Source organism: Dendrobates tinctorius, unplaced genomic scaffold (assembly GCF_039654945.1).
Source record: "Dendrobates tinctorius isolate UK_male_01 unplaced genomic scaffold, ASM3965494v1 ptg000011l, whole genome shotgun sequence".
Lineage (NCBI taxonomy): Eukaryota > Metazoa > Chordata > Amphibia > Anura > Dendrobatidae > Dendrobates > Dendrobates tinctorius.
This window is the reverse complement of record NW_027361679.1, coordinates 116,454,530-116,478,009: the sequence shown is the minus strand read 5'-3', so window position 1 is coordinate 116,478,009 and position 23,480 is coordinate 116,454,530. Positions and strand designations below refer to the sequence as shown.

At 45.1% G+C, this 23,480-nt stretch overlaps 1 protein-coding gene and 1 long non-coding RNA gene across 10 annotated transcripts in view; one reads left to right on the top strand and one right to left on the bottom strand.

The window, feature by feature from the left end:
• The window catches only part of LOC141049867 (uncharacterized), a 192,469-nt gene that overhangs the window by 123,983 nt on the left and 45,006 nt on the right, over positions 1–23,480 (bottom strand). The window lies entirely within an intron of this gene.
• The window catches only part of LOC141049826 (ADAMTS-like protein 5), a 289,658-nt gene that overhangs the window by 255,455 nt on the left and 10,723 nt on the right, over positions 1–23,480 (top strand). For 2 of the 8 annotated variants that reach the window (XM_073546681.1, XM_073546690.1), the window contains exon 11: positions 11,371–11,428. The exons of the other annotated variants lie outside the window; for them this stretch is intronic. In XM_073546681.1, the coding sequence (XP_073402782.1) occupies positions 11,371–11,428 (58 nt within the window). The remainder of the gene's footprint in view (positions 1–11,370; positions 11,429–23,480) is intronic. 8 annotated transcript variants of the gene reach the window in all.

Sequence of the window (23,480 nt, the reverse complement as noted above, 5' to 3'; positions counted from 1 at the left end):
AGCTAGCTTCACATCCCTGGGTAATGAGATTTATAAGGGCCACGCAGCGCCTGCGCCCCACGATTAGGCAGCTCACCCCGCCTTGGGACCTGGGCCTGGTACTCAGGTTTCTCTGTACAGAACCCTACGCCCTCAGCGAGAAAATAACCATCCCTGCTCTCACTCGTAAAACGGCCTTCTTAGTAGCCATTACCACGGCCAAGAGAATAGGGGAGATCCAGGCCCTGTCAACTAAGGACCCATATCTTCAGATAAGAGATGACCGTATAATCCTAAGGTTAGACCCGGCATTTACCCCAAAGGAAGCCTCCGCAAAGAATCTAAACCAAGAGGTAGTGTTACCATCGTTCTGTGACAATCCCCGTAATAAAAAGGAACGGCGTCTTCACTCGCTGGATGTGAGTCGCGCAGTTCTAGACTGTCTAGAGGCCACCAATAGCTGGCGCATCGACCCAAACCTGTTCATCCTTTTTGGAGGTAAAAATAAAGGGAAAAAGGCCTCTAAGGCGTCCATCACGCGCTGGATTACCTCAGTAATCTCTGACGCCTACCAAGCCGAAGGCGCCAGCCCGCCAGATTCCATAAAGGCCCACTCTACGAGGGCGGTATCGGCCTCATGGGTGGAACGGGCGGGGGCCTCGGTTGATCAGATCTGTAGAGCAGCAACCTGGGCCAACCTTAATACATTCTGCAAGCACTACAAGCTTGATGTGTTAGCTGGTCAGCAGACCGCATTTGGGAGAAAAGTTCTCCAGGCGGTAATCCCATCCTGAGGAGGTGCTTTGGTACTCTCCATGGTGCTGTCAGGTGGACGTCCTGGAAAATAGGTATTAGACCTACCGGTAATGATGTTTCCAGGAGTCCATCCTGACAGCACGGGTAGTTCCCTCCCTGTTATGTTATACTACGTTGTATTATGATATGTCATATGCTGTAATATGATTGTTTCATTAAACTGTTACTAGCATCATCCACCTTGTGGTACTTGTTAAATCACTGAGGGAAAGGGGGTGGGACATGACCTTTTAACCTCTCGTGTGCTTTTCCTGTCCCTGTAAGGAGGAGGAGGACGTCCTCCATGGTGCTGTCAGGATGGACTCCTGGAAACATCATTACCGGTAGGTCTAATACCTATTTACCACTTCAAAAAGCAGGGCTCTCAAAAAAATACATTAGCTGCATATTTTTTTCCTGGCCATATATTTCCCATCCCAAATTGCTCTAGTTTAAAGCTCTCCTGATGAGTGTAGCAAGTGTCTACCAAATATGTGTTTTCCTGTTTTAGTAAGATGCAACCCATCTCTAGCAAGGAGTCCATCATACACCTAATTTTCTCCATGGTGAAGAAACCCAAAACGTTGCTCACAGAACCATTGACAGCCAGTTGTTCACCTGTAGAATCCTGTTCAATCTCCGTGGTCCATATCCATCCACTGGGAGAATGGATGAGAAGACGAACTGTGCTCCCAGTTACTTCACTTTCCGACCTAGGTCTTCAAAGTCTCTGCATATACTTTCCTGGTACTGTGTCATTTGTTCCTACGTGTATTAGTAGGCCTAGGTAGTCGTTTGTAGCACTGAAGAGTCTAGATACCCTATCAGACACATCTTTGATTTGGGCACCTGGAAGACAGCACACTTCTTGTGAAGTAATGTTTGGTTTGCAGATAGTGGCTTCTATTCCTCTCAGTAGGGAATCCCCCACGACCACCAATCTCCTTTTCTTCTTCACCACATTGCTTCTTTTTATCCCTTCAAGAGGCTTCTTATTTCTAACTGGGGTGTTGTGTTTTTTTTGTGATCCCATACTGTAATGTCTGTATACTATTTTGCTTCTTCCCCTGCCCAGGTGATGTGGTATGATCAGACCATGTCTCTGTATGGTTAGAAACAGCTATTACACAGCACATAGCAGGAGGACATTTATAAACACATCCAATTGGTGAACTTATTATTATTCCAAGATCTATTGATTAAAATGAAATTTTGTTAATGGGAAAATCCCTTTTAAGCTCGTCAACTCTCTAATATACTTCAGCGTTCATTCCTCATTTGCATTTTAATGTACCATAATTTATTTTTTTACTATCTTTTTTACTCTGGCAGGTTTTGCATGACATTCATCAAAATGCCCACCCAACATTTCATAATTTGCTGCCAATTCAAAGATACTTTTTTTTTTTTTAGAGTAAAAAGTCCTTTGTGAAATTTCAAAATCTATCAATTGATGAATTAGGCTAAAACATTTGGATAATCAAAACCCCCATAAAGTCAAATAAACAAGCAAAAAACACACTAACTGAAATAAAAATTCAAAGATACTTTTTTTTTTTAGACTAAAAAGTCCTTTCAGTAAGCTATGAGTATGTTAAGTTTTGTGAAATTTCAAAGACTAGCAATTGATGAATTAGGCTAAAACATTTGTATAATCAAAACCCCCATTAAGTCAAGTAAACAAACAAAAAAACACTAACGGAAGTAAAAATAACTTAAAGTGAACTTGTCAGCTGTTTTAGCCGCTATAAGATATGGCCACTGCCTTTCAGAGCTTATCTACAGCATTCTATAATGCTGTAGATAAGCCCCCAATTCGACCTGCAAGATAAGAAAAATAAGTTTTATTATACTCACCCGGGGGGTGGTCTGGTGTTGTCCGGTTCAGTGGGCGTCTCCCATCTTCTTGCAACGCTGCCCTCCTACTTGCTTCATGCCTCCCAGGCATCGCGCTTCTGTGCAGGTGTACTTCTCTGCCCTGTTGATGGCATAGCAAAGTACTGCAGTGTGCAGGCGCAGAGGATAGGTCAGAGAAACCCAGCATCTGCGCACTGCAGTAATTTGGATATTGGTCCCCTCCCAGACTAAAAACACCAGCTCTCAGCCGCCCCAGAAAAGATGCATCTATAAGATGCGTGAAATCTAGCACTTTGCCTCGCTCTTCCCACTTCCCCTGTAGGGGTGGCAAATGGGGTAATGGTTGGGGTGTTGATGTCACCTTTATATTGTAAGGTGATATCAAGCCCACAGGTTAGTAATTGAGAGGCATCTATAAGCTACCCCCATTACTAACTCAATGTTGTAAAAACACAGACACCCAGAATAAAGTCTTTTATTTGAAATAATGACACAGACTCCTTTATTGAATCTAAATTAAACTATAGTCACCGAACGCCTAATCCACTGAAGTCAACGTCTTCTGCAGCAAAAATAAAATAATAAACCACAATTCCTCATCTGTCCACAGAGAAGATAATCCATAATGTCCCACAACTAACCTGATGACCTTGAGAGCAGTGACTGCTCTCAAAGACAGCTGGCTATACACTGACACAGGTATTAATCACTCCTGCATTGTATAGCACTGAGCTGTGGTGAAATAGTTCACTAGAGTTCATCAACAGATGAGCTCTGGTGATCTTACTTACAGCACCATGCAGCGGTGGTGCCATAAGTGAGAGCACCAGAGCTCATCAGCTGATGAACTCCGGTGAACTCTTTCGGCAGCTTAGTGATAAACTGCGGGAGTGATGATGATGCTTCTGTCAGTGTATCCCAGGTGGCCAGTTAGAGCAGTCACATCTCCTAATGTGACTGTTCTATAGATGAGATCGCCGTGTTTCACCCGGGGTTACGTGGATTACGGCGGACTGTAAAGCATATGGAGATTTATTATTTTGGATTCTTTATAGGAGACATGGGCACCGGGTATTAGGCTTTAAGGTGAGTATATATTTTTTTAACTTTTTTTTTATAGGAGACTAGGGCATCAGGGATTTGGTGTTAGATGAATATAATGTGTTTTTTTTAATTTTTATTTGATTATGTATTCAACTATTTTACTTGTGGTGTGTTTTTTTTTTTTAAGTGTGAGCACAGGCGCTAGCTGATGAGAGATTACTTCTCCCATCAAAGGCTCCTGTTATCACTATCATCAGTGACAGCAGACACAGCCTGATGGGAGGAGTAGTCTCTCATCATCCCACGCCTGCTGACCTTTGGTTAGCATTTTACCGCGGGTCACAGTGTCTCTACGATGTCACGCCGATATCTGACTGCATGACCCCGCAGTGCTCTGACTGACAGTCTTACCAGTCGTAATGTTACTGCCAATAAAAACCACCGCGCCAATGTTTCCCATGCTAACACACAGATGACAGCCTGGGAAACACCATAGGAAGCCAGTATAAACACAAACAAAAACTCAGCAAATCCGCAAATATTTTTATATCTGCGTTTTTGCTGCAGATTTAACTGACTCAATTGAAGTCAATGGGTGAAAAAAGCTAAAAATTTACATGCTGCAGAAAAACACTGCACTGCAAATACTCAAGGAAAATTACTGATCATGTGCACAACACGTCAGGATTCTCATTGACTTAGCTGACATAAGGATTCCATAGCATTTTTGACCCATTTCTGCAAAAAAGCAGTGAAAACGCACCAAAAACACACCATGTGCACATAGCCTTGCAGAAATTATTCAGATGAGGGTAATAAGACCCCCAATGCACAGGTTACAATATTTTTGGTTCCACAATATATAACTTCTATTTAGAGATGTTTAATAGAGCTTGGTATCATGTAACATTGAAATAACTACATCGTGAAGGAAAATATGGAAATTACAGAATTGACAGACATGTTAGCGATATGCAAATGATGCAAAAAATTAAAACAATTTTCAAAACATCGCTATTTATTCACTATCAAGTACGAGTGCTATATGCAGAAATAAATTCACTTACATGCCTTGGCATGCAATAAATAAGGTTAGTAATGGTTGTCTGAGGAATGTTCTACCATGCTGAATGCACTTATGTATGCAAATCATCAAAATTTGCGGCTGGCAGTTCCCTTTTGAATTGCTGAACAATGTCGTCCCAGATGTGCTTGATGGAAGCGCCGCACTTCTCCAAAGTGTTCAAAGAGCCATTTTTCAACACACCAACGCCAAGCAGAATGTTGCTTGTCAAATATGAGCAGCATGCATTGCCTAAACGTGCTACCATGACCCACAGCACCTCTGGACTTGTCTCTCATCGAATACAATGAGATGTCATTGTCAAAAAATTACAAAAGTAGCTGCCAGTAGCAGATCCTGATGATTAGTGTTACCAAGTGAACACAATGTGGCAGAAAATTCCTCAGTCAACCATTAAAGAGAACCTTTTAACAGGATTGTGCTCAGTAACCTACAGACAGTGTCAGGTTTGGTGCCTTTATACTGATTAAAATGATACCTTGGTTGATGAAATCCATCTTGTGGTTGTTGTTTAATCTTTATTTTCAGTTTTGAGTTAATGAAATACTCGTGCTTTGGGGCAGCCTGTGTGGGGGGAAGAGGATAGGTGTCACAATCCATTTTTGGATCGATGTCAGATTTGGATCCTCATATATAACCTTTTTTCCTTTCAGGCCATCGGGGGTTAATATCAGTTTTTGCCCCGGTGGCCGCTGGTGTTACTACAAGTTTAGATAGTCTGCTGGTGGGTTTTTGCCCCCGGTGGCCACTGGTGTAATTGCATAGCTGGTCTATTTGTTGAGGCAGGAGAAAACTACTCCCACCTTCCTATATAAGCTCACCAGGTGCACCAGCTAACTGTTGGTGATATTATACCTCTTTGGAGACCAACCAAGCTGGAGTCAGGAGCAGGCTGTGTTACAGTGGAGCTCTAGCCATAACCTCCATCTGGTGCCTTACTCTGCTGCTCGGAGCTTTGGCTGCAGAGAAAGCTAAGTTTTGTTTTGTAGTTTATTTAACCCTTAGGTGTCTGTCGTATCTTTCCTTTTGTGTTATTGGTGCAGTACACTTGTTTCCCTGTCTCACAAAAATGGGGAGGGGGTTGGGGGTTTAGCTCAGGCCTAACAGGAGATAGGGACAGGTCGGAGACTTGGGCCTCACTACCATTAAGTGTACCCCCAAGTTAAGGAAAGTCAGGGCACCCCTGTTAGCCTGAGGGGCAGTTCAGGTTTCCTGTTTCCTCGTCCCCTGTCTTCCCACTACTGCCCCGTGACATTATCACCAACCTTCCCATTTTGTCTGGTGAGCCATGGCCCAAATGCCGGCCTTTGCCCAACTACTTCAGACCCTCACTAATGAGCTTAGGGTGCTGCGTGGTGAGGTGGTGCAGCAGCTGCAGCAGTTGGTGGTGTTTGGGGCCTTGGTTCAGCTGCAGGCTCAACCAGAACCCAAGATATCTCTCCCTGACAGGTTTTCTGGAGGGAGAGATACATTTTTGGTTTTTCAGGAGGCCTGCAAGTTATACTTCAGGCTCCGTCCTCGTTCATCAGGGAGTGAGGAACAATGGGTGGGAATCATTATGTCCCTTCATAAGGGTGATCCCCAATCCAGGGCGAGTGGATGAGTTTTTTGCGGCATTGGCACTGGTGTATGGAGATCCTGATGGCATCTCCCTGGCGGAAATCTGACTCCGTAAGATCAAGCAGGGGGGCCGGCCTGCTGAGGAGTACTGCTTAGAGTTTAGGAGGTGGGCCACTGACACACAGTGGAATGACCCTGCCCTTAGGAGTCATTTTGTGCAGGGTCTGTCCCCAAGGTTGCAGGATACTCTTGTGCAGTACGCCGCCCCCAGGTCACTGGAGGCCGCCATGTCCCTTGCCATCCAGGTGGATAGACAACTCAGGGAGAGACATACACCATATGTGCCCCCTATAGTCCTTGCTAGGTAGAAGGACACACCTGAACAGTCAGAGGAACCAATGAAGCTCAGAGTAGTTGATGCCAAAGAGGGGTTGCCTGCAGTTCATTGTGGTTTGGGGGCATGTTTTTCTGTGGGCAGACTGGCCATTTTATAGGAGTCTGCCCAGGACGCTCCAAATTTTCGGTACCACCTAAGAAGCTGCGTCCCCCTGGGGTCGTATGGAGGGAGACGACCAGGGATTGTATATTTCCTCCATTTTGTCCTCTCAGTGTACTTTATCAGCAGAAGTGGTGGTTGGCGGGGTACCTGAGGGCATACCGGTGTTTGTGGACAGTGGAGCTGGAGTCAATTTGGTGGACGCTCACTTTGTCCAGACTCATGGCCTGAAGTGTAGGACGCTGGCCAAACCCCTAAGCATCCAGGCCATTGACTCTGTCCTACTGAGCCAGAGGAGGTTGAGCCAAGTCATAGAAAATATACATCTGCATATAGGGACTCAGCATGAAGAGTCCCTGTCATGCTACGTCTTGGGGGGTATGCCATCACCTATCGTTTTAGGCCTCCCTTGGTTGGAAAAACACAACCCGGTGATAGATTGGCAGTCCAGGGAAGTAGTCCACTGGGGTCAGTCGTGTAAGGGCTGCTGCCCAGGGGCTCCTGTCTCTGCCGTCATTCTACAACCATCCCCTTCTTCTCCAGTTGGGGGCAGCAGAGGTGCTGCCAGGGAGTATGGGCAAGTCTCAACCCTCACCATTTGCCAACCCTGAGAGACGGAGTCCTCGTAGGAGGAGGGGTCGGCAGAGGATGGTGGTTTCCTCTGAAAATCGTGGGGGTGTGAGTGTGGTGACACAGGGGGACACCTCTGATGTCAGTCCTACAAAGAGTTCACCATTTTGTGGCAAACGCATGAGTGGCAATAAACGTTCAGGTCCGCACCTGTGTGCGAATGAGTATGTATGGGTGTCCACCAATCACATTAGGTGGAAGTGTGCTGATGGGGTCTGGAATAGAGTTGAGCGAAACAGGTCGGCCAGATTCATAAGTCGCCGACTTATATTCGCCGACCGAAACCCGACCACAGCGTGAAGTCGGCCATGCGGTCGGCAAAACGAGTGCCAAAGTCGGATTTCCCAGAATGCTTGTGTGGCGCCCCCAGGAGTATGGCCGCCACAGTGGCTTTGCCTTCCTTCAGGGAGGGTAATGCCAGGCTTGGAGGCAGTGAAGGGTCTCTCCAGCAGTTTACCTAAGCATACAACACAGTTCCACTCCAGGCCAGCAGGGGGACTCTGAACCGGAATTGAGATGAGGAGTGCTCCCTGAGGGCCAAGAGGAAGGAGTATGCAGTTAGTGTGAGGAGGGACACATGTGCAGACGTGTGGAGAAGTGCGGAGATTGAGCAGAGAGGAAAGGCTCATCTCCAGTGAGAGAGCATGAACTGGAGCCTGGTCTCCACGGTTGTACGGATACTAACGGTCCTGCAACAGACACCAGAGGCGTAGGAGGCTGTAATTGCCCTACTCCCATCTAAGACTTGAGGGCTTAACAGCAGCTTGGATAGTGAGCCGGGACTCAGGAGAGAGGAGTCCCCAAGATAGGCTACAACTGTCTGCCGTGCAAGTAAGGTTCTTGAGAACATTTGTCAGGAGGAACTCCAGTGTAACTCAGTACTAGGAGTACTTCATTCGAATAAGCGCTAGGAAGGAGACTGCACAGCCCATCTGCTGAGAGAGCATCCCTGAACTGCTTCCAGGCTAGCCTGCTCCAGTACCATCTGTAATCAGGACCCTGGACTGCATTTATCAAGTAAAGGTATAGAAATTGCACCCTGCTGTGTCTTTGTCTGCTTCCTACCCTTCCGGCACTGCTACATCCCTGTGCCAACCACATCTACACTGCCCTGGGACTACAGCTTCACCTGAAGAGAGCTTTTACATCTTTGCTGCACCATAGCATCAGTCCCAGTGGATCTGCATGCAGCGTTGGCTTAACATCTCACTTGCCGAACACAACAGGTGGCGTCACAAACTATTCATTTAATCAACTACATTCCACCATTCAATCTCCCCCATTACTTGGGCGCCCAGGGCCACGGACCGGGTCACTGCTGCTGTGACACATCCCGCTGACACCGGCCCGGTACCGAGTACCCCACAGCCCTGGGAGGTCGACCCACTTTCACATGCCTTTTTTCAGCCACTGAGCAAGGGCGTACACTGTGGGCAACGAGATGACATGTGCAGCGTCCGGGGGGGAGAGAGCGAGAGAGTTTTTGCGCACTTTAAAAAAGCGGTCCGGCATGTAGGTGTGTTTACTGTCCTCCACTCCCTGCAGACTTTTCTTCCCCATTGACTTGCATTGGGTTTCGTGTTTCAGTCGGACCTCCGACTTTTCCCAATAGTTGGCCAATTTCGTTCGACTCGACTTTTGAGAAGGTCGGGTTTCATGAAACCCAACTTGACCCTAAAAAAGGCAAAGTCGCTCATCTCTAGTCTGGATTTGTCGAGTTATTGGTCCTTATCGGGTGTCTGCCATTCTCGGCCCAGCAACCTACCAGTTGGAGTTACCCTCTGTTATGCCCATACACAATTCGTTCCCCACACCGGCGCTCTGGAGATGTGTGTCGCCTCCGGAGCATTTTTATAATCGCGTTTGCCATTAACCTGTGAGTCAGGAGGTTGCCGATGTGAACTCAGGTGGATCTAGGCATCCTCATTGTAGGTTTTCTGGTGCGGTGCAGTGTTGAGGGTCCAGAGGCCCCTCATTGTAAGGGGGGTACTGTCACGATCCATTTTTGGATCGATAGCAGATCTGGATCCTCATATATAACTTTTTTTCCTTTCAGGCCATCGGGGTTTAATATCAGTTTTTGCCCCGGTGGCCGCTGGTGTTACTACAAGTTTAGTTAGTCTGTTGGTGGGTTTTTGCCCCTGGTGGCCACTGGTGTAATTACATGGCTGGTCTATCTGTTGAGGCAGGAGGAAACCACTCCCACCTTCCTATATAAGCTCACTAGGTGCACCAGCTAACTGTTGGTTATATTATTCCTCTTTGGAGACCAACCAAGTCAGGAGCAGGCTGTGTTGCAGTGGAGCTCTAGCCATAACCTCCATCTGGTGCCTTACTCTGTTGCTCGGAGATTTGGCTGCAGAGAAAGCTAAGTTTTGTTTTGTAGTTTATTTATCCCTTAGGTGTCTGTTGTATCTTTCTTTTTGTGTTACTGGTGCAGTACACGTGTTTCCCTGTCTCACCTCCTGGGGAGGGAGTTGGGGGTTTAGCTCAGGGCTAAACAGGAGATAGGGACAGGTCGGAGACGGGCCTCACTACCATTAAGTGTACCCCCAAGTTAAGGAAAGTCAGGGCACCCCCTTTAGCCTGAGGGGCAGTTCAGGGGCCCTGGATCCTCGTCCCCTGTCTTCCCACTACTGCCCCGTGACAATAGGTCTTTATGTGGTGCTCTGATTTGGTATTCATTTGTATGACTTCTGGAAGGTCACTGATCCCTCACTGACCAGCCCCCTAGTTTAATTAATGATTATATACAGTATATTGAAAAAAGAAATCACCTGCAGCAGTCCTGCACTACAGCATAATCGTATGTGTAATGTGCATTTAAATCTTTTATTTTGATGCTCTAAATATATTCATGAAAAAAATCGATGCTACTTTGCAGGCGCTGACAACGCCATCTACCTAGAGTAAACAAAAAAAATTGTCTCCACTAAGATGGCAGTGGCTGCACCTGCGCAGTAGCATCTATTGATGATCCGATACATACTACTGCGCCGGCCATCTTTGAGGAGGGAATGTTTTTTTTACTCTAGCAAGATGGTGACGTCAGCTCCTGCGAAGTAGCATCTATTGGCAATCACCTGCTGCAGGTGATTTTTTTTCCAATATATATAATAGTCATTATGTAAAATAGGGGGCAGGCCAGTGAGGGATCAGTGACCTGTCATAAACCATACAGGTGAATATCTAAGCAGAGCATCAAATGAAGACCCCCCATAGGACAACCCGAAGCATGTGCATATAATTAACTCAAAACTGAAAATAAAGATTAAACAACAACCACAAGACTGATTTCATCTACTAAGGTATCGTTTTATTCCGTATAATGGCGCAAACCTGACACTGTGTGTAGGTTACTCAGCACTAGAGATGAGTGAATATGTTCAACTCCAGACCCTACTTATTTGGCAAGCTATAGATCTTACCAAATAAGCTGCAGAGGGAACCCGGGTACTTGCAGCGGTCCTGATGATCAGCTGTCCTTCGCCGCAGCTGCATGTGTTGCGGCTGTTTCACTGTTACAACACAAGTATGGAGAGCCCAACAAACAAGCTCTCCATGCATGCCACGACACATGCAGCTGTGGCATCTGAAAGCTGATCAGCAGGAGCAATCCAGGTAGCCGGGTTCCCTTTGCAGTTCATTCGTTAAGTGCTATAGCTTGCCGAATAGGCAGGGAACCGAACAGATTGGCTCATCTCTACTCAGCACATTCCTGCTGACAGGTTCATTTTAATAACCTCATTGACAGCAGCCAAGGTGCATAATTTATATATTTCTGTGTGTAGTGGTCATACTCAATACTGAGTAAATCGAGAGGTTTTGAATCTTTTGTTTCAATATTTTCATCATTTGCATATCAATAACATTTTTATTGTTCCTGTGATTTATAAAATTCCATGACTTTTCCCTCTTGTTGCAGTTTTAATTTTGAGGAGGCTCATATATTATGAAATTTCCACAGATATCTGTTCCCTAAGGTGAGATTATCATTGAAAATTTTATTTTCTTTCCCTCATTCCAATAATTACTTGATGGGCAAACCAAACAACCTCAAATTACAAACAATGCATAGTGATTAATTAGAATTTAAATGCACATGTATATATTTATGTATAATTATCAGACATTTAAGGGGTCATCCAGCTTTTGAAAATTAATGTCTGATCTTTAAGGTAAGGTTCCGAGGGCGTGTCAAAAGTTAGACCACCACAAATCTAATATTGAAGGCTTATTTTTGGGATAACCCATCAATTATGAAAGGCTTGAACCCCATTAACTAAGTTTGCTACGTTTCTCTCATTACAAAGTAATTCCAGTCATACTACAATATTGCTGAATACTAAACCCAATCACCAAAAGATTCTAATATTGAAAAATAGAAAAAAATACACATACACACACACACTGGTTTTTTTTCAGGTTTTCCCACCTACAAAGAATAGAGAGGTCTGCAATATTTATCATAGGTACACTTCAACTGTGAGAGACAGAATCTAAAAAAATCCAGAAAATCACATTGTATGATTTTTACATAATTAAATGGCATTATATTGCATTAAATAAGTATTTGATACAATAGAAAAATAGAGCTTAATATTTGATACAGAAACCTTTCTTTGCAATTACAGGGATTTTGACCCACTCTTCCATACAGATATTCTCCAGATCTTTCAGGTTTCGGGTCTGTCGCTGAGCATCATTGAGTTTCAGCTCCCTCCAAAAATGTTCTATTAGGTTCAGGTCTGGAGACTGCTAGGCCACTCCAGGACCTTGAAATGCTTCTTACGGAGCCACTCTTTAGTTGCTCTGGCTGTGTGTTTTGAGTCATTGTCATGCTGCAAGACTTAGCCACGACCCTTCTTCAATGCTCTTACTTAAGGAAGGAAAATGGCCATAATCTCGCTATACATGACCTCATCCATCCTCGTTTCAATCCGGTTCAGTCATCCTGCTCCTTTGCAGAAAAGAACCTCCAAAGTATGATGTTTTCCATACCATTCATCACAGTTGGGACGGTGTTCTTGGGTTGTACCCATCCTTCTTCTTCCTCCAAACATGGCGAGTGGAGTTGATACCAAAAAGTCCTATTTTTGCCTCGTCTGATCACATGACCTTCTCCCATGCCTCCTCTGGATCATCCAGATGGTCACTGGCGAACTTCAAACTGGCCTGGGCATGTGCTGGCGTGAGCAGTATTTTAATCCATGATGGCGCAGTGTGATACTAATGGTAATGTTTGAGACTATGGTCCAATATGTCTACAGGTCATTGACCAAGTCCTTCTGTGTAGTTCTGGGCTGATTCCTGACCTTTCTCAGAATCATCCTTACCCCTTGAGGCGAGATCTTACATGGAGCTCAAGACCAAAGAAGATTGACAGTCATCTTGAGCTTCTTCCATTTTCAAATAATTGAATCAACAGTTGTTACCTTCTCACCAAGCTGTTTGCCTTTTGTCCTGTAGCTCATCCCAGCCTTCTGCTCATCTGCAGGTCTACAATTTTGTCCCTGGTATCCTTAGACAGCTCTTTGGTCTTGGCCATGGTTGAGACATTGGAGTGTGATTGATTGTGTGGACAGGTGTCTTTTATACAGATAACGAGTTCAAACAGGTGCAATTAATACATGTAATGAGTGCAGAGTAGGAGGGTTTCTTAAAGAAACAACAGGTCTGTGAGAGCCAGAATTCTTACTGGTTGGTAGGTGATCAAATACTTATTTCATGCAATAAAAATTTAAATTCTGCCTCTCACAGTTAACGCTTTCCTGCAATAGTGTGTGTGTATGTATGTGTGTAGTGTGGTGATTATATATATATATATATATATATATATATATATATATATATATATATATATATATATATATATATATATATATATATATATACACACTGCTCAAAAAAATAAAGGGAACACTTAACCAACACAATGTATTAGGATGTGTTCCCTTTATTTCTTTGAGCAGTATATATATATATACATATATACACACAAAAAAATATAGCAAAAAAATGTAGTCAATCCTGTACTAACATTCCTATACTGGTATATACAGTCATATGTATAAGTTTGGGCACCCCTATTAATGTTAACCTTTTTTCTTTATAACAATTTTGGTTTTTGCAACAGCTATTTCAGTTTCATATATCTAATAACTGATGGACTCAGTTATATTTCTGGATTCAAATGAGGTTTATTGTACTAATAGAAAATGGGCAATCTGCATTTTAATAAAATTTGACCGGTGCAAAAGTATGGGCACCTCAACATAAAAGTGACATTAATATTTCGTAGATCCTCCTTTTGCAAAAATAACAGCCTCTAGTCGCTTCCTGTAGCTGTTAATGAGTTCCTGGATCCTGGATGAAGGTATTTGTGACCATTCCTGTTTACAAAACAATTCCAGTTCAGTTAAGTTTGATGGTCGCCGAGCATGACCAGCCCGCTTCAAATCATCCCACAGATGTTCAATGATATTCAGGTCTGGGGACTGGGATGGCCATTCCAGAACATTGTAATTGTTCCTCTGCATGAATGCCTGAGTAGATTTGGAGCGGTGTTTTGGATCATTGTCTTGCTGAATTATCCATCCCCTGCGTAACTTCAACTTCGTCACTGATTCTTGCACATTATTGTCAAGAATCTGCTCATACTGAGTTGAATCCATGCGACCCTCAACTTTAACAAGATTCCTGGTGCCGGCATTGGCCACACAGCCTGATGGAACCTCCACCAAATTTTACTGTGGATAGCAAGTGTTTTTCTTGGAATGCTGTGTTTTTTAGCCTCCATGCATAACGCCTTTTTGTATGACCAAACAACTCAATCTTTGTTTCATCAGTCCACAGGACCTTCTTCCAAAATGTAACTGGCTTGTCCAAATGTGCTTTTGCATAGCTCAGGCAACTCTGTTTGTGGCGTGCTTGCAGAAGCGGCTTCTTTCGCATCACTCTCCCATACAGCTTCTCCTTGTGCAAAGTGCGCTGTGCTGTTGACCGATGCACAGTGACACCATCTGCAGCAAGATGATGCTGCAGGTCTTTGGAGGTGGTCTGTGGATTGTCCTTGACTGTTCTCACCATTCTTCTTCTCTGCCTTTCTGATATTTTTCTTGGCCTGCCACTTCTGGGCTTAACAAGAACTGTACCTGTGTTCTTCCATTTCCTTACTATGTTCCTCACAGTGGAAACTGACAGGTTAAATCTCTGAGACAACTTTTTGTATCCTTCCCCTGAAAAGCTATGTTGAATAATCTTTGTTTTCAGATCATTTGAGAGTTGTTTTGAGGAGCCCATGATGCCACTCTTCATAGGAGAATCAAATAGGAGAACTACTTGCAAGAGGCCACCTTAAATACCTTTTCTCATGATTTGATACACCTGGCTATGAAGTTCAAAGCTCAATGAGGTTACAAAACCAATTTAGTGCTTCAGGAAGTCAATAAAAAGTAGTTAGGAGTGTTCAAATCAAGAAAATGATAAGGGTGCCCATACTTTTGCACCAGTCAAATTTTGTTTAAATGCAGATTGCACATTTTCTGTTAGTACAATAAACCTCATTTGAATCCAGAAATATAACTGAGTCCATCAGTTATTAGATATATGAAACTGAAATAGCTGTTGCAAAAACCAAAATTGTTATAAAGAAAAAAGGTTAACATTAATAGGGGTGCCCAAACTTTTACATATGACTGTATGGTCCCCTCATTCCCAGCCTTGTGATGCGGGCCCCCTTATCAGCATCCTTGTATGATTGGCCCTATCAGAAAAACATTAAAAAAAACCCCAAACCATTATACTTACCTTCCTGTGCTCCCTCGCAGTGTCTTGTTCCGATGCCAGCAGCTGCTTTTTGCTTGTAAGGCCTGTTTCACATTTCAGTTATTTGACATCAGTCAAAATCAGCCAGGTTGTAAAAAAATGGATCAATTTCCATTGTGGCCCAAACGGATGCCACCGGATCCGTTCTTTGATGGATCCGCTTTAGCAAATTAGTGACTGAAATTTAAAGGAAAATGAGTCTGGGAAAAAAAGAGAGAGAGAGAGAGAGAATTTCGCCGCTTCCAGGATGGTAATTCAGGGTTAAAATGTTTCCCAGAGCAAAGCGTCCAGGCATGCGCACTAAAAAATAGTGGACCGTCAACCAAAAAAAACGTTGCAGGGTCCGTCTGGTCTGCCCGGGAACCGCTAAAATTTTCATGGATCCGTCAAAAAACGGATCCAACGGACGACCGTCAGTCAACATCCGCCACTAATGCAAGTCTATGGGGGGAAAAAAGTGGATCCGCCAAAAAAGGGGCGGATCCGTTTTTCTCAGAAACTGGCGGATTTTGACTGACGTCAAATAACTGAAATGTGAAACAGGCCTAAGCAGCGCATAGCAGGGACATCATGTGCTGCTTACAAGCTGAAGGACAGCTGCCAGAATACTCACTGCTCCCCATGCCGGAACTATGTGCGTGGAGAGCAGTGAAAATTCATTGCTCTTTAATAGCACGCACAGTGTCTGCTGCTGCCACTGTTTTTCTGCAACTGCCGGGCACTCACTGCCAGAGCAGGTTCATTCTGACTATAAGACGCAACCCCCATTTTCCGGTGGCTCTGGTTGACGAGATGATGTGTGATATTAGGGGAATTAGTCTGGCGGCTGTGATGGGATGATGTGGGATATTAGTGGTAGTTGTCCAGTGGCTCTGGCTCACGGGATGATGTGGGATATTAGGGGTAGTAGTCCAGTAGCTCCGGCTGACATGAAGATGTGGGATATTAGGGGTAGTAGTCCAGTGGCTTTGACGGGATGATGTGGGATATTAGTAGTCCGGTAGCTCTGGCTGACATGATTATGTGGGATATTAGGGGAAGTAGTCCGGCGGCTGTGACGGGATGATGTGGGGTATTAGTGGTAGTTGACCGGTGGCTATGGCTGATGGGATGATGTGGGATATTAGGGGTAGTAGTCCGGTGGCTTTGACGGGATGATATGGGATATTAGTAGTCTAGTAGCTCTGGCTGACGGGATGATGTGGGATTTTATAGTGAATGTGACTATGCGGAGTGGGCGGAGCTATACACTCAGCTTTATATATATATACTAGCTGAAGAGCCCGGCGCTGCCCGGGCATAGTAACTAACTGTGGTTAGTTATAGCAAATTATAATTATCCTCCGTCCCATAGTCCCATGCCCATATACCCGTCATACATATCCACGATCCCATAGGCCCGTGCCCATATACCCATCATACATATCCTCCATCCCATAGTCGAGTGCCCATATACCCATCACACATCCTCCATCCCATAGTCCCATGCCCATATACCCATCATACGTATTCGCCATCCCATAGTCAAGTGCCCATACACCCATCACATATCCTTCATCTCATAGTCCCATGCCCATATACCCATCATACATATCCTCCATCCCATAGTCCCGTGCCCATATACCCATCATACATATCCTCCTTCCCATAGTCCCGTGCCCATATACCCGTCATACATATCCGCCATCCCATAGTCCCGTTCCCATATACCCATCATACATATCCTCCATCCCATAGTCCAGTGCCGATATATACCCATCACACATCCTCCATCCCATAGTCAACCATTATGACATCATAGTGAGCGGTGGGGCTTGCAACCTATGATGACATTAGCGTCGCCATGGCAACCATTACGACATCATAATGAGGGGCGGGGCTTGATACACACACTTTTTCCCCATTATGTAGATAGGGGCAAAATTGTTTGGTGAATTGGAACACGTGGGGTTAAAATTTCACCTCACAACATAGCCTAGGACACTCTCGGGGTCCAGACGTGTGACTGTGCCAAATTTTGTGGCTGTAGCTGCGACAGTGCGGATGGCAATCCCGGACATACACACACACAGACATACATAAATACATACACACACTTGAGCTTTATCTATTAGATATATATGTATATACAGCTCTGGCAAAAATTAAGAGACCGCCGCATCAAAATTCTGTCATGGACAGCCCATTCTCCAGGCCTGAACCCCATTGAAAACCTCTGTAATTTACTCAAGAGGATGATGGTTAGTCAAAAGCCATCAAAGAAAACTGCTTACATTTTTGCACCAGAAGCCATGTGAAAAACTGGTGGCAAGTATGCCAAGACGCATGAAAGCTGTTTTTAAAAATCATGGCTATTCCACAAAATATTGATTTCTGTACTCTTCCTGAGTTAAAACATTAGTATTGATTAGTATTGTTGTTTCTAAATGATTGTGAACTTGTTTTCTTTGCATTATTTGAGATATGAAAGCACTGTTTTGTTTTGTTTTTTATTTTCACCATTTCTCCTTTTCAGAAAAACAAAACAAAATTATTGCTTGGAAATTTAGAGACATGTTGTCAGAAGTTTGTAGACTAAAAGAACAATTTAAATTTTACTCAAAAATATACCAATAAAGAGAAAAATCAGACAAACCGAACATTTGGAAGTTGTCTCTTAATTTTTGCCAGAGCTGTATATACACAGTTGATGCTAGAAGTTTACATACACTATATAAAAAGAAATATATGCATGTTTTTCTCAATATCTGACATGAAATCAGAATAAACTTTTCCTTTTTAGGTCCATTAGGATTACTATAGTTATTACTATTTGCCAAATACCAGAATAATGCGAGAGAGAAACTGTTTTAAGGCATTTTTATTACTTACTGCAAAGTGAAACAAACAAATTATATCAACATATGGGCAGTCCAGAATTGTTTAGAGGCATAGTATTCTTAGTGCATGTAAACTTTTGACTTTTCAGTAAGTAAGAAAAATGCCTTAAAACATTCTCTCTCTCTCATTATTCTGGCATTTGGCAAAAATTAATAATTATGGTAATCCTAATTTACCTAAAGCGGGAAAGGTTTAGGCTGTGTGCACACGTAGCGATTTTTAAGCGTTTTTGCCGCGATTTTCGGCGCAAAAACGTTTAAAAATCGTGTACAGAACGTCCCCCATGCATTCCTATGGCATTCCGCACATGTTATGCTAATGCTGCGCTTTTTTCCGCAGCGGAATCGCATCGTGGAAAAAATCGCAGCATGCTCATTCTTTTGTGCGGAATCGCAAAGAATTGCCGCGATTCCGCACCCATAGGAATGCATGAGAATCGCTTACTTACCGCATGTGGCTATGCCCACCATGCGGGAAGTTAAGCGTCTCATGTGCGGTTGGTACCCACGGTGTGGAGGAGAGGAGACTGTCCTCCAGGCCCTGGGCACCATCATACCCCTGTAAAAAAAAGAATAATAAATAAAAAATCGGGGTATATTTACCTTCCGATGTCCCGCGCTGCATTCCCGGCCTAGGGTTCCCAGTAATGCCTTGCGGCAAGGCCCTGTAATGACGTGGTCTCGCGAGATCGCTATAGCAACGCGAGACTACGTCATCACAGGTCTCGCAAGGCATTACTGGGAACGCTGAGGCCCGGGAATGCAGCGCGGGACGCCGGAAGGTAAATATACACCGATTTTTTTATTTTTTTTATCATTTTAACATTTTATCTTTTACTATTGAAGCCGCATAGGCGGCCTCAATAGTAAAAACCTGGTCACACTTGTCAAACACTATGTTTGACGAGTGTGACCAACCTGGCAATCACTTTCCAAGCGATGCTTCAAATCGCTTGGAAAGTGCTTGAATATCGCACGCGAAAATCGCGGCAAAATCGCGATCATAATCGCGGTGAAATCGTGCTGAAAAAAACGCGCGATTTCTGGGAAGGAGTCCGGTTTTTAGTGAGCGTTTTAAAACGCTATGTGAGCACATAGCCTTATTCTGATTTCATGTAAGATATTGAGAAAAACATGCATATGTGTCTTTTTATATAGTGTATGTGTGACGGAGTCAGCTTCTGCTGAGTCGATTTCTAGAGTGGACCCTCTGGGTCGTGGCACCCACCCACCTAGGGCGAGCTGACCTTGTGAGGAACCACCCCCTATACAGGGAGTGTCAGGGGCAAGACCAAGGGGGTGAGTCACCACGACACCAGACGGCCGTCTCAGGGAAGACATGGGTGTGAGTGTCTGGCAACAGGGAACATGCAGGGTACAAGACATAAAGTGTGGTCACAGGGCTTCTTCAATAAAGTGTGGTCTCAGGGTTTAATCAGGAACAAGACATAGTTACAAGGACAAAGTGAAGCATAGCAAGGTGCGTGCGTGGGCACACCAAGGTCCAACACATGATACGTGCTAGGTGGCACTCCAGCGTTCTGGCAAGGGCTAGATGGCATCGGACTCCGGACATCTGGCAGCGATCGACAGGCTCCGGACATCAGGCTGCAGTCATCAGGTTCCGGACCTCTGGCAGCGATCGGCAGGCTCCGGGCATCCGGCAGGCAAGCCAGGGTTCAGGCAAGGAAGCACGCCAGAGTTCAAGACATGGTGCGTGTTAGGAGCCACGCCAAGGTCCAAGGCAGGGTTCCAGGCAGGATGCATGCTAGGAGACACACCAGGGTCCAGGGCAGGGTTCAAGGCAGGGTGCATGCTAGGGGGCACACCAGGGTCTAAGGCAGAGTGTGTGCTAGGGGGCACACCAGGGTCCAAAGCAGGGTGCAAGGCAGGGAGCGTCCTAGGAGGCACGCCAGGGTTCAGGCTAGGGCCTGAGTGTGCTAGAGGGCATGCCAGGGTACAGGCTAGGGCCTCTGCATGTTAGAAGGCACGCCAGGGTACAAGCTAGGGCCTGTGTGTGCTAGGGGGCACGCTAGGGTACAGGCTAGGGTCTGTGCATGCTAGGAGGCATGCCAGGGTTCATGACAGGGCCTGCGTGTGCTCTAGAGAAGCACAGGGAGGTATGCCAAGGAGCAGGCTAAGGCGCAGTGCAGGGGCAGCATGAGTGCAAGGAAGCACAGAGCATGGCTGGGGCACTGGCTAGCTGGTCGGGCTGAGGCTCAGACAGGCGGGCAAGACTGAAGCGAGCATGGCTGAGGCACAACAGGCTGACACAGCTAAGTCACTGGCCGACGAGCACGGCTGAGGCACAAGCAGGCGGGCATGGCTAAGGCGAGCACGGCTGAGGCACAAACAGGCGGGCGAGGGAAGGCCAGGCGTGTGCAAAGGGCACGCGAAGAAACAAGGCAAGGCAAACTACAAAACAAGGAGTGGAACATAGGCTGAAGCACAGAACCGGGTACAAGAAAGAGAAACGGAGCGTATACTAGAGCCCAGAGCCGGGTCAGAGACAGGGTACTAGATGCAAGGCATAGAGCAGAGTACAGACGTGTAGCGGAATGTATGCCAGAGCACAGAGCCAGGTATATGGCAAAGCACAGAGTACAAGACAAGACTAGTGCTAAAGGAGCATGGAAAGTCAGAATGAAAAGATAAAGCATAAGACAGAGTACATGGCCTAGGTGTGTACAGACATCACAGCGAGGCATAAAACAGAACAGGCTTGTGCAAGGGAGCCCGATAGGGCAGAGCAAAGGAAGGAAACAGAGCTTGTGCTAAAGGAGCACAATAAGACAGATTACAGGGAAGGCACACAAGGCTAGATACAGGACCAGGTACAAGACACCAGACGAAGACAAGACACCAGACGAAGTACAGGACAAGGACAAATGCAGGACACCAGACGAAGTACAAGCACAGAGCATGTGCGAAGAAGCACAACAGAGCGGAGAGTGCAGGGGCAAAGAATACAGGGAGCGACCATGCAGGCTAGCAGGGAAGCAACATGATACTCAGGCCCCGACCATATGAAGGGGCAGTCTGATATAGGGCATTAGCACCTGGACTTCCTGGTCAGGACCATGGGGGAACTTCTGGGTCAGGTCCTCCAGAACCATAGCGTGGATCGCTGGGTCAGGTCCTCCTGGACCATAGAGAGTATCAGATGGTCAGGTCCTCCAGGACCATAGAGAGGATTGCTGTATCACATCTTTCTGGACCATAGAGAGGATCACTTGGTCAAGTCCTCCAGGACCATAGAGAAGGTTGCTGGATCAGGTCCTCCTAGACCATAGAGAGGATCACATGGTCGGGTCCTCCAGGACCAGAGAGAGGATTGCTGGTTCAGGTCCTCCTGGACCAAGAGAGGATCACATGTTTGAGTCCTCCAGGACCATAGAGAAGGTTGCTGGATCAGGTCCTCCTGGACCATAGAGAGGACTGCAGCAGGCAGAGCAGAGACAGGCATGCACACAGCAACGGCATGCAGCCACGAGGTAAAGCACACATGCGCACAGCATTGGCATGAAGCGATGGTGAGGTACGTGTGCACACTAGCGATGGTACAGGGGTCATGCAGCATAACAGACATGACAGGCATGACAGTATGTTAACATTTAGCTTCAAATATATATATATATATATATATATATATATATACACACACACACACAGTATATATATATATATATATATATATATATATATAGATTTCCCACCCCTATCCTAAATCAGCCCTATCTATCAGCGGAGGTTGACACCCTAATATGCAATGCAAGTAAATGACCACCCTAGATAGGTTTTTTACCCTAAAGCCCCCGTTACACATAACAATGTCCCAGCGATCCCACCAACGATCCGACATGATGGGATTGCTGGGACATCGTTAGACAGCCCCAGCAATCAGGACCAGCGACGATGGTTTCTAATGTAAATGTCGGGTATCCAGGAGCTGCGGCTCCTGGATACCCACTGTTTACCTTGGAAACCGGCATACACGCTGGTTTCCAAGGTAAACATCAGTTATCTAGGAGCCGCGCGACTCCTGGGTACCCGCTGTTTACCTTGGAAACCAGCATGTACGCCGGTTTCCAAGGTAAACAGCGGGTACCCAGGAGCCGCGGCTCCTGGATACCCGACTTTTACATTAGAAACCAGCGTCCAGCGTCGCTGATCTCTCGCTGCCACACGCAGCGATGCGCGCTGGCCAGCGGGAGATCAGTGATCGAAAAACGGCCCAGGACGATCCTGCACGATCAGCGATAAACGGCAGGGGGGCCGGTCGCTGATCCCCATCACACACCGCGATCTCGCTGGCGAGATCGCTGATGTGTCACAAAATCAGCGATCTCGCTAGCGAGATCGCTGTGTGACGGGGCCTTTAGACCCACGATTATGGACACCTATTAAGGGAAGTACTTAGAATCTAATTCTCCAATTTTTTTAATGTAGCTTTGTCAGTTCCACATAGTGATAGCCACCTGCAAATAGTAAACCCTGTATGTGGATTTAAAACCATAGCATCTGAACAGGCTGCATTTACACACATGTATGATACCCCGTCACACACAGTTTATTGGGTTATTTTGATTGGGATATAATGTTACAGGGATACTCTGTTATAGTTGTGCGGCTGGTTATTTATCTATTTTTGGTGGAGGAGCACATATTTTGTACATTGTCAATCTAAAATCTTTGACTTGTACAATACCTATATGACGCAGCTATTGCCACATAAGGCGAACGCTGGTTTTTTTGTGTCTTATAGACTATCATGTCTGTGTTTCTTGTAGTAGAATCTGTGCTCTACAGGTAAATCACTTATCTAGGATTGTCATAGGTGCTAAGGGCTAGACGACGAGGAGCGGGGGCGCCTTTATTTTTGCGTGGCCTATTAGAGTATCAAACTCTGTGGATAGGTAGAGCTCAAGATTATGGCCTTACAGGGATATTGTAGTGGTTATTTTGCCACATTCCCTCCATTTTTTGCGCCATTATTGGATCATTATTTTTTGTACACATATATATATATATATATAATTTTTTTCTCACTACTGATGTATACACTAAAGTATTTATTTTTATTAATAATAGTAATAATAATAATAATAGGGATTTTTTCACATGCTATTTTTAATCATATGCGATCCACCATAAATTCACTTAGTGCCAACCATATAATATATAAATCCAAATGGCCTCCTCTATCTCTACTCCAAGAGAAACGTGACCAAAGAAGCGCAAGTTACCACAATAATTACAAAAAAAGTATATATTTTATTATTTTCCACATGACAAAACTAATTTGCAAAAAGAGAATGCCTCCAATGTG